Raw genomic sequence first — 10509 nt, forward strand, 5'->3', positions numbered from 1 at the left:
ATAAGAAAATGATATAATTGATGATGTAAAGTAATGTGGAGTAGGGGGGGAAGCATTGCGGGAAGCCACTGGAGGGAGGGGAGGAAATGGGAATGGGGTAGACAATGGAAAGGATGAAATGGTTTATTTCTATATGTTGAATTCCTAGGAAAAATAAAAATTTGTTTACCAAAAAAAAAGAGAGACATCTGAATGCCGCCTTGCTGATATTTTAGGTTTTTGCTGTTTGGCGCTGAAGCACGGCAAGGCACGCGTGTTCCCCTCAGGTCTCATCCACCTCCCCCCGCCCAAGCCTGACAATTTCAAAATGGCTGCCACTCCTGTGTTTCCCCAGACACCGTACCCCTTTCTCTCTCCTGGTTATGAATTCCATTACCTTACATATGAAGTAAACCAAAAAACCAGACAAGAGGAATTCTTAGACTTCGCTGATATTTGCCAAGGTATAAAATTATCTATCAGAACGTGTGGCCCATGGAAAGCATTTTCAACTCTCCCTTTTGGCTTCGGGGGAGGCAAGGAACAGCATCCAGTTTCTCCTACAAAAGATTTCTGAGACACTGTTGTTTCACTGAAGGAAGACAACGTAGTGGTGGTCAAAAGGTGTGTGTGGGGAGCAAGCAGCTGTGCAAGATGGTAGTGGGGGGGGTTTCAGCCCTACAAGCCACTGTTCATTAGGCTATTATCTCAGACAGACAATCTGGTCTCTCCCCTCCCCCTGGGAAAGAGCAGACGAGGAAAAGAAAGGAATAGCAATTATTTGCCATGTTTCCTTTTCGTCTGGCTTGGAGGCGGGAGAGAGAGAGAAGGCAGGACGTCCACCGCAGACTGAAACGCTTATTCAAGAGCCCTGCCGGTGTAATTTGACCCACTCTGGCCTTCCGCACTCTGACCTACTGAAGCTGGGAAATTCTTGACATTTTTGCTGGCTTTCTGCTTCCAAACACCACTGCTGCCATTTCAACAAAGTTGTGATGCAGAGAGCTGTAATTGAGGCTGTGCGCAAAAGCGCCCACCCCCACTGCTACCCCTGCCCCACCGACCCCCCCATGACACATAGGCCTTTCAAAGCAGTGGACAGTTCAGCTCCCTGAGCATTTCTACACTAATCCTTATACCAGGCTGCTGCAAGCTAACTTTATAACGAACGGAAATATAATAGGCACCAATAAATATCTTGGGGCAAGCTGAAGTCAGATGGTGGTTTTGCACTAAATGCCAAGATGAGAGAGCCAGTTTGGTGTAGTGGTTAAGAGCACAGACTCTAATCTGGGAGAACCACGTCTGAGTCTCCACTCCTTCACAGGCAGCTGCTGGTGTGACCTTGGGTCAGTCACAAGTTCTTTCAGAGCTGTTCTCTCAAGGGCAGTTCTCAAGAGAGCTCTCTCAGCCCCACCTACCTCACAGTAGGTCTACCCCCACCTACCTCACAGGGTGGGAAGGGAAAGGAGATTGTCAGCCACTCTGAGGCTCCTTCGGGTAGCAAAGGGCAGGGTATAAATCCAATCTCTTTTTCTTCTTCTTCACACTCCACAAGCAGCCAGTTTAACAGAGCATTAACAGGGAATAGAGGCTGTGGCTCAGTAGCAGAGCATCTGCTTGGCATGCAGAAGGTCCCGGGTTCAATCCCAGCCATCTCCAGTTGAAAGGACCAGGCAGGAGGTGTTAGGAAAGCCCTCTGCCTGAGACCTGGTGAGCTGCTGCCAGTCTGAGTAGACTATACTAATAATTATTATAAGTTGTTATCATTATTATAGTAACAATAAATTATTCCGAGTAGGCGATAGCGACCTTGAGGGACCAAGGGTCTGATTCTGTATAAGGCAGCTTCATACGTTCATATTATACTAGGACAAAATCTGAGTCCAGTAGCACCTTAAAGACCAGGGTACATCGAACATCATCACTGACAAAGTGAGCTCTGACTCACAAACATTTCTTGAGCAGTGTTCCCTCTAAGATGAGTTAGTGTGAGCTAAAGGTAAAGGTTCCCTTGCTCGAAAGCCAGTCGAATCCGACTCTAGGGTTGCGGTGCTCATCTCCGTTTCAAAGCCGAAGAGCCAGCGCTGTCCGAAGACGTTTCCGTGGTCATGTGGCCGGCATGACTAAACACCAAGGCGCACGGAATGCTGTTCCCTTCCCACCGAAGTGGTACCTATTTATCTACTTGCAATGTCTTGCTTTCGAACTGCTGGGTTGGCAGGAGCTGGAACTAGAGACGGGAGCTCACTCCGTCATGCGGCACCCGGGTCTCGAACTGCTGAACTACTGCCCTTCCACAGCCTGCAGCTCAGTGTCTTAACCACTTGAGCCACCGCAGCTCACAGTTTTTTAGCCTCCGGCTCACAGATTTTTGTCTTAGCTCAGGAAGGAGGGCTCCAGAGCAAACTAATTTATGCAGGAGCCAAATCGCTCGCTCACAACTTTAATGCCAGACGCTCACAAAGTAGAATTTTTGCTCACAAGACTCCACAGCTTAGAGGGAGCATTGTTCTTAAGGTGCTGCTGGACTCGCATTTTGCCCTGCTGCTACAGACCAGCGAAGCTGTGTGTGTGTGTGTGTGCACACACGCGCACTCAGTGCCATCGAGTCACTTCGAACTTATGGTGGCCTTAAGGAATGACTGGCCTCCAAAATCTCCTATCGTTGACAGCCTGGCTCAGGTCTCGCAGCCCGAAGGCCATGGCTTCCTTGACGGAGCCAAACAGCTTTGGTCTTTCCTTCTGCGCCCATTCGCACCAATAGCAGAACGGTCCTTTCGGCTTCCGTTCAGCTGCATCATTAAGAAAAGGGCGATTTGTCGTTGTCCTCAGCGCTTTCCCGGCAGCTGATTTGAGTGCCATCCTACCTGCGGGGGCTCCATCATGCAATGTTATGTCTTTTTTCATTTTCGACTGTCTCGTCGTAGAGTTTTTGAGGAAAGAAAAGAACAGACGGGGTTTACTACTGCCTTCTTCTGCCTAACACAGCTACCTACCCAAAAGCTTCTGCAGAGTATTATGCTATGTTCCCAGATTATTTTGTTTCGGAAGGTGGAAGGGGTTAACTTCTTTCAAAGGGTATGTTATATATGACTGCAGGGCATAGAGCCACTTTCGTGATATTCTCCCACTCTCTACAACTACTCTATCCTCAACCAGTCAAAAGATGCAATTGCTGAAGAACCTCCTAGAAAGTAGGTGCCCCAAGGTTACAGCTAAACTTGCCAAATTTGGCAGGTTAGCTGTAAGGACTAGAAAGCTCCTAGTGAAAGACAAATAGGTGTAATTTGTTACAGGAGTTAACAGGTTTTACATGCATGCTCTATTTGAGATACATTTTATATATTTCATTTATGCTTGTGGTTGTATGAATTTAGTTTGAGTTAGTTTGTTGTATTAGAGTGCTGGCTTTTTGCCGTGAATACATTTGTTGTTGCTTTCAAAGGGTATATGACCTGGCTTTAAAACAGCTCAGCCCAACAGGAAGCAGCTTTCAATCCCCACTGGATTAACAGTGCCCTTGCGCATCTAGCTGACCACCCGCATGCTGAAAAGGTGGCCTCTGCAAGGAGTCTTGTGGCCAGGGCATGATTTGAACTGGGGACTTCCTAGCCTCTTAGCCAACATGTTGGCAAAAGCTCTCAGCCCACTCTGTGCTAGCAGCTGTCTTGTCAGTTAAAAAGAATCCCGTGTTGCCCTGACCTGGATAGCCCAGGCAAGCCCGACCTTGTCAGATCTCAGAAGCTAAGCAGGGTTGACTCTGGCAAGAACTTGGATGGGAGACCTCCTTGGAATACTGGTAGTCGGGAGGCAGGGACAGGCTTGATTCAGCCATCTCTCTGAATATCCTCTAGGCCCCCAGTAGGGGTCAGTCACCAGAGGTCAGCATGACTTCCAGGTGCACACCCACTCACACGCACATATGAGAAATGCAAAAAATAACAATCCCATGTCTTTCAAAGCACATAAAGTTTTCCACAGGAGGAGACACGGATCAATTAAAAATTGCCTTCTTTCCAGAGTATTTTGGCAAAGGAGAAACACGTACCTGCCGGCCATCTTGTCCCACATTGGTTTGTCCTCTCACTACAGTCCGGATGTTATCGTCCAAGCGCCTACAAGAAAAGGGCAGATAATGTGTCATGTCAGAATCAAGCATGCCGTCAAGTCAGAATGCTTTTGGGAAAGCAAGGCAAGTAAGCGACATTCCACCTCGGAGGGCAAGGGAAGTTTCGCCAGCCTCGCTTGCAAAGTGAGATTCTTGTTCCCATTTTCTCAAAGAGATTAAAAAGAATGCCATTTGCCGTGCATCAAGGGAATAATCCCAACTGGCTCTATTTGTGAACTTCAGGAGGGGGGGAAAGTATATTGGTCTTTGGAACAGATAACCAAAATCTGGCCACGCAGACGGCAAGGTGTAGTAAATGCCACCCTTCCAAGGAAAGGACACCCCTTTGTGGCCAGAAAGTCCCAAATTCAATCCATGGTGTCTGCAGTTGAGCCCCCCCCCAAAGATCTCAGGGCTGTGAAAAACATCAGAGAGCGGCTGCCAGTTCCAGCAGACACACTGGGAGTGACGGCTACCTGGGCCAACCCGGAGAGGCGTTGGCCTCTGAGTTCTTTCTGCGGGGCTCCCAGGGCATCGGGGAAAAGAGTGTTGGACTCGATGCCACAGGAAGTGGTGGCGGCTACAAGCATGGACGGCTTCAAAAGGGAATTAGATAAGCATATGGAGCAGAGGTCCATCAGTGGCTATTAGCCACAAGGTATAGATAGGGGCTCTGGGGCTAGTGATGCTCTGTCTTCTTGGTGCTTGGGGGGGGGACAACAGTGGGAGGGCTTCTAATGTCCTGGCCCCACTGGTGGACCTCCTGATGGCACCGGTATTTCTGGCCACTGTGAGACACAGAGTGTTGGACTGGATGGGCCTTTGGCCTGATCCAACATTGGCGTCTCTTATGTTCTTATGATGGACCACCTGTCTGATCCAGTAGGGCCCTTCCAAGGCCCTCCTGTCACATGGGGCAATGATCTGGCTCAGCAGAGAGCATCACAGGACAGAAGCGCGAGCCACTTGCCTTATTTTCAGCCTGATTTTATTCACCACGTCATCAATGTTTGCCAAAGACTACAAGACAAAAAGAGAGATGTGATCGTTTCGCCACACACACAAAAGCAGAAGATGTGCTTGGGAGATCCACAAACGTTTTACAGATGTGGTCTGCGGTGCCCACCTAAAAATAAGAAGGAGCTGGTTCATTCAACCCTCACTCGCCAAATGGAAGCAAGCACTGACCTCACCCAACCACCCACATTTATTTTGTAAGCTCAGTAGGGCAGGGAGGAATGCTCCCTCTAGGCTGTGGAGTCCTGTGAGCAAAACTTCTACTTTGTGAGCTACCGGCATTAAAGTTGCGAGCAGGCAGGTGATTTGGCTACTGCATAAATTAGTTTGCTCTGGATTGGAGCCATCCTTCCTGAGCTAAGACAAAAATGCGTGAGCCGGAGGCTAAAAAAATTGTGAGCTAGCTCACACTAACTCAGCTTAGAGGGAACACTGGCAGGGTGCTACCCTCTTTCTTGTTATGCTGTAACCTTCCCAGTGCTGGAGATTCAGGTATCCAAGAACCAACCCAGGTCTCTCTGTAGGCTGCAGATCGCAGAGCCTTGGGGTGTTGGAGACCCAGCTGTGCTGCATTTGAACCTGAACTGAGAGCTGTTTGTTACTTGAAATCCATCTCTCAGAGAGAGAAGGGAGCAATCAATCAATACTTTATTTACAGTCCATGACCAGAATACAAACCAGTAAGGAAAAAATAACATAAAAATGACCATATAAAAAATAAGGTATACAAATGTATAAAACTAAATTAAAACGAATACTAATTGAAATACAGTAGTTTCTAGCATTACAATTCTAATACAGAATACAATCAGCTGAGAGAAGGGAGCATTATTTTTTCCCAGCCAGAGAGCAGCGATGACCTCTGGTGGCTAAATAAGGCAGTGCAAACCCTTATTAGAAAGAGCCTTGCGCACCAAGCCTTGAATCTGCAATTTCCATCACGCAGGAGGAGGAAGTGAACTGCAAGACAGTTGGGGGGGGGAGAGAGATGGAGCAGTGAAAAGCACAGATGTCCATAAAATATCACACACAAACACACACTTTGGCATACAGAAGTACGGATGTGGGAACACGCTGGGTACGCAGAAGCCATAAAAAGGCTGCCATCCTTTCCTCAAGAGGGGACCAAGTGACGACCAAATGCCCACCAGCTTTGCTCACTCCAACAGCTGCTGTCAAAGCCCTTCCCCTCCTCTATCTATCCGGCCTCAGTGAGGGTGGCAGCCCCCCCCCCCACACACAGCACCTTTGCTGTTTTCACAGCTGTTGCAAGATGGTGCTGTCCCAGCACTCCTTTGCTGGTTTTGTGGAAAGGCAAAGGCCTTTTGCATTCCACCATCCAAAGGGTAAGACAAGTCTGCCTGTCCCTGGCTTCTGTTTGGTATGTATCAATACTCTGGGTCGTCCAATCTGTGCTGTTTTGGGATTGGGTTCTAGGGGGATATTATCACATAGCTGTAACTCTTTGGAAACTCAGCAGACAATAGAAAACTAAGGAGCTATGGCACACCCACAGTTCCTTCCCGATTCCGGGGGGGGGGGGAACCCCCAAAGGAAAATGATAAATGATAAATGGAACTTTGGGGACACTCTCTTTCTAGGTCACTGCCAGTTGGACATTAGTTGGACATTAGCAAATAAAGCTGAGCCGTGGCTCAATGGCAGAGCATCTGCTTGGCATGCAGGAGGTCCCAGGTTCAATCCCCGGTTATCTCCAGTTAAAAGGATCAGGTTGGAGGGGATGGGAAAGACCTCTGCTGGAGACCCTGGAGAGCTGCTGCCAGCCTGAGTAGACAAGACTGTGACCGACTGTGATAAGGCAGCTTCACGTGTCCTATTCTGCCCCCCCCCCCAAAGTGCAACCGGGATGACCCCCCCCCCCACAGTAAAAAAAAATCAGCAACAGAATTCTGGGGTTGCTCTGGGGATTATTAGTGCACAGGGGACAGTGCCCTACAAGGGTGAAGCTGTGCAGCCACCTCCTTAAGCAGTCTTCCCCCCCACCCCAGGGTTCCCAAGTACTTACCGCGATCTGGCGGGGGAAACATGCTCCCCGGCCGGACCATTCCTCACTGTAACGCACCATCCCGTCACCAGGAAGTGTTTCCAGCCCCACTGCCAGAGCGCCGCCTGGCATCACTTCCTGGCAACGGCATGGTGCGGCGCGTCTGTTGTCCCCGCGGGAATGATCCTGCGAAGATGTCTGGTGTCCCCCGCCGAATCACGGTAAGTACTTGGGAAGCCTGCCCCCCCCCCCCCAGGCAACTGAAGCAGAAGAGGCACAGTGATCGCTGCAGACTGACATTCACAGGTCTGAGAACTGCAAAACCAAGCATCTGTGATAATATATTCTGGATAGGAAAACCGCCCAATCGTCTTACAGAAACCTCTGGAAGAGCATGACGTTGTGAACGGATTAATGGAATTCGTTGACCAAAAAATCTAAACGTTGCATGAATGTACAGCCTCAGGCGACATAATTAAAACCTAACCTTTATTTCTGGTTGAATAACCTTTGGCCTCTAATGTTTCTTAAACAGAAAATTATCTTTAGATAGATTTCCCCTCAAAAAGCATTTTATTTAAAAATCCGATTTAAATTCTAAAAATGTGATTTAAATCTTTAAAAATCCCATTTTAAAAAATTATTCATTTTTATCAACCGGGGGGGGGGGGTTTTTTCAATAAACAGATGCAGAAATACCTTTGTGTGCCTGTGCCAGGATTTGACCCATAGAGTGCCCGCTCCAAAGCTATTGGAGCCTCTTCCAAGACGGAGAGCCCTCTGGCACACCCGAGGAGTCTTTGGGAAGCCACTAAGCGAGCTGCTACATTGATCTCAAAGGGGGGGGGGGGGGGGGGGGGGAGAAGCTGAGAGGAGGAGGGTCTAGCCTCCCCCCTTTGTAACCCCTCCCCCCAGGAGGCCTATGGAAGCTGAAAATTTTCCTGCCATCTTGGAATGTGTACTGTTGTATCTGTTGATACATTTTAGGTATTTTCACGTTGGGTTTTTACAGCTGTCATTTCATAGAAAAAGAGGTGCAGGAGTTCATTAGCATAACTCATTAGCATAACTTATTTGCATATGCCACACCCCCTGATATCACCAGAAGTATGTCAGAAGGCAACACCCACTGCTCAGGCTCCACTGGACTCTTTTGGATTGCTAGCTATGGGGGAAGGGACGCGCAGATCTGCCCTCACAGAGGAGGGAGAGCTTGTACCTGAATAAACCTTGGCCTTAAAGGTGCCACTGAACTGCTCTGGGGCTGCTGGGAGCAGGGGGTGGGGCATGTTGCATGTGCCCACCCCCTGGGTTTTTAAATTCACTATTTATTGTATTCATTCTTGCTGTAAGCTGCCCTGAGCCCTGCTTGCAGGGAAGGGCAGCCTAATAAATCCAACTAGATGATAGATAGATAGATAGATAGATAGATAGATAGATAGATAGATAGATAGATAGATAGATGATTGATAGAAGACAGACAGACAGACAGACAGACAGACAGACAGACAGACAGACAGACAGACAGACAGAATAGCCTAGTGTGTTCAGGGCAGAGGTGAGATTTGAACCAGGCTGATCTGACAGCTTCAGACTCTTTGACATCATGCTCCACAGGTGGTCATTACCACATTAGAACAGCTCGGCTTGAACAGCCCCAAACCCCACCAATTACAGCTCTGTTTTCTGCAGCAGCTCACCGGATGTGTCCGAGAGGGCCATGAGTGGGGCACAAAAGCCAAATGTGCGTCGCCTTTAGACATGGAGGTTCAGAGGGTTTGCTGCCTTGGGACATGGAGGTTCCATTTAAACATCCTGACCAATACCATCCACGGGCCACTCCGTGAATTAGTCCAAACCCCTTTTACAGCTATCCAGCAAACAGCAGATACTTACACATGAGAGAGGACGCATCCTCCCATCATGTGAGTTTACTTAGGAGGTGTTTTTGGAAGATGCAGGGATAGCTTATATGGCTTTCAAAAAGGACTACACAAACACATGGAGGATACCTGCATTAGTCAAGACAGACACTGAGAGGACCTTTGCAAACAGAGGGTCTCGTATTACCAGAGGCAAATGGGAAGTCGTTCTAAGCTTTCTGGGGTATCTGGCTGACCCCTCTTGGAAACAAAAGCAATCCTTTATGTTCCTAACCTTTACCCTGCAGCTCCAAAAGATCTCAGCCCCACAGAACCAAATAAGGAGCCTGGAAAAGAGACATGGCCACAGACATGCACAGCACTTGTGGCAGCGCTACTGCGTGCCTATTGCCGAATAGACTCTCTTGCCCTCACTGCACCGTATTTCTACTTCTGTAATACCGTTTTCTGCTTTTCTTACATATCATGTGTAAAACCTATGCTTGGTTTCAGATTTCTGCAACCCTGGTCCATGAACGGCTAACCATAAGGTATAGATGGAAGACTGTCCGGGGCAGTGGTGCTCTGTATACTTGGTGCTTGGGAGGCGACAGTGGGAGGGCTTTTGGAGTTCTGTCCCCATTAGTGGAAATCTTGATGGCACCTGGGTTTTGGCCACTGTGTGAAAGTATTGTACTGGATGGGCCACTGGCCTGATCCAACATGGCTTCTCTGATGTTCTTATAACATTTTGTGGCGGCATTGTTAACAGTCTAAAGGCTGGTATACGCACATGTGGTGGGAATGTGCAGAAGTAAAGACCTTTTGGAGGGAAATTACTGAAATCATTTACTGAAACCTAATGTTGTTAAGCACAATCTATATATCTAATAGCAAAGTTGCCCCCGGAGTGTAGATCGCTAAATCAGCGCTCCGGGGGCAGCTGGGGGGCCGGGGGAGGTTTGTGCACACGTGGGCCAGTCCCCGCGTGTGCACAAAAATAAAAAAAGTTGAAAAAAATCTCGGGGGGATGTTTAAATCCCCCCGAAAGTGCAAGAGCGTCTCCTGCGCGTGCGCAGGAGACGCTCTGCGACCTACCGGGCTTGCGTGCGGGGGAAGGTAGCGAACGGCCGGTGAGGCCCAGCAGCGGCGGCGGCGCGGGAGAAAGACCGGTGAGGAGGGGGAAGAGACGTGGAGCCAGTGTTCCCGTGAAGGGAAGAGAAGCAGCCTGCGGCAACGTCCAAGGGGGAGAAGGCGGCGCTCCAGAGACACACACACACACACACCTCCTCTCAAGAGAGCCCCTGCCGGCTTGCGCCCGAAAGCGGCGTCCCTGCTTGAAGTTGCCTGCGGGCGCCCGGCTCGGGCCGCTGGGATGCGGGCCGAGTGAGCGGCTTGCCGGGGCCGGCGGCATGCGAGGCAGCAACTGGAGTGGCTAGGACAACCCCCCGCCGGCCTCGGAGCGGCCCCCTTGGGTGGCTTCCACCTTGGCCGCCATCCTCATCTTCACCATCGTTGGGGGGGGGGGGAAGAGG

At 49.3% G+C, this 10509-nt stretch overlaps 1 protein-coding gene across 1 annotated transcript in view; it reads right to left on the minus strand.

The window, feature by feature from the left end:
- VPS53 (VPS53 GARP complex subunit) overlaps positions 1 to 10509 on the minus strand; it is a 74831-nt gene that overhangs the window by 51368 nt on the left and 12954 nt on the right. Inside the window, 2 exon segments of the mRNA XM_015426678.1 lie at positions 4031 to 4097; positions 5061 to 5110. Of these exon segments, the coding sequence (XP_015282164.1) occupies positions 4031 to 4097; positions 5061 to 5110 (117 nt within the window).

The sequence above is a fragment of the Gekko japonicus genome, unplaced genomic scaffold (assembly GCF_001447785.1).
Source record: "Gekko japonicus isolate JY-2015 unplaced genomic scaffold, Gekko_japonicus_V1.1 scaffold2457, whole genome shotgun sequence".
Lineage (NCBI taxonomy): Eukaryota > Metazoa > Chordata > Lepidosauria > Squamata > Gekkonidae > Gekko > Gekko japonicus.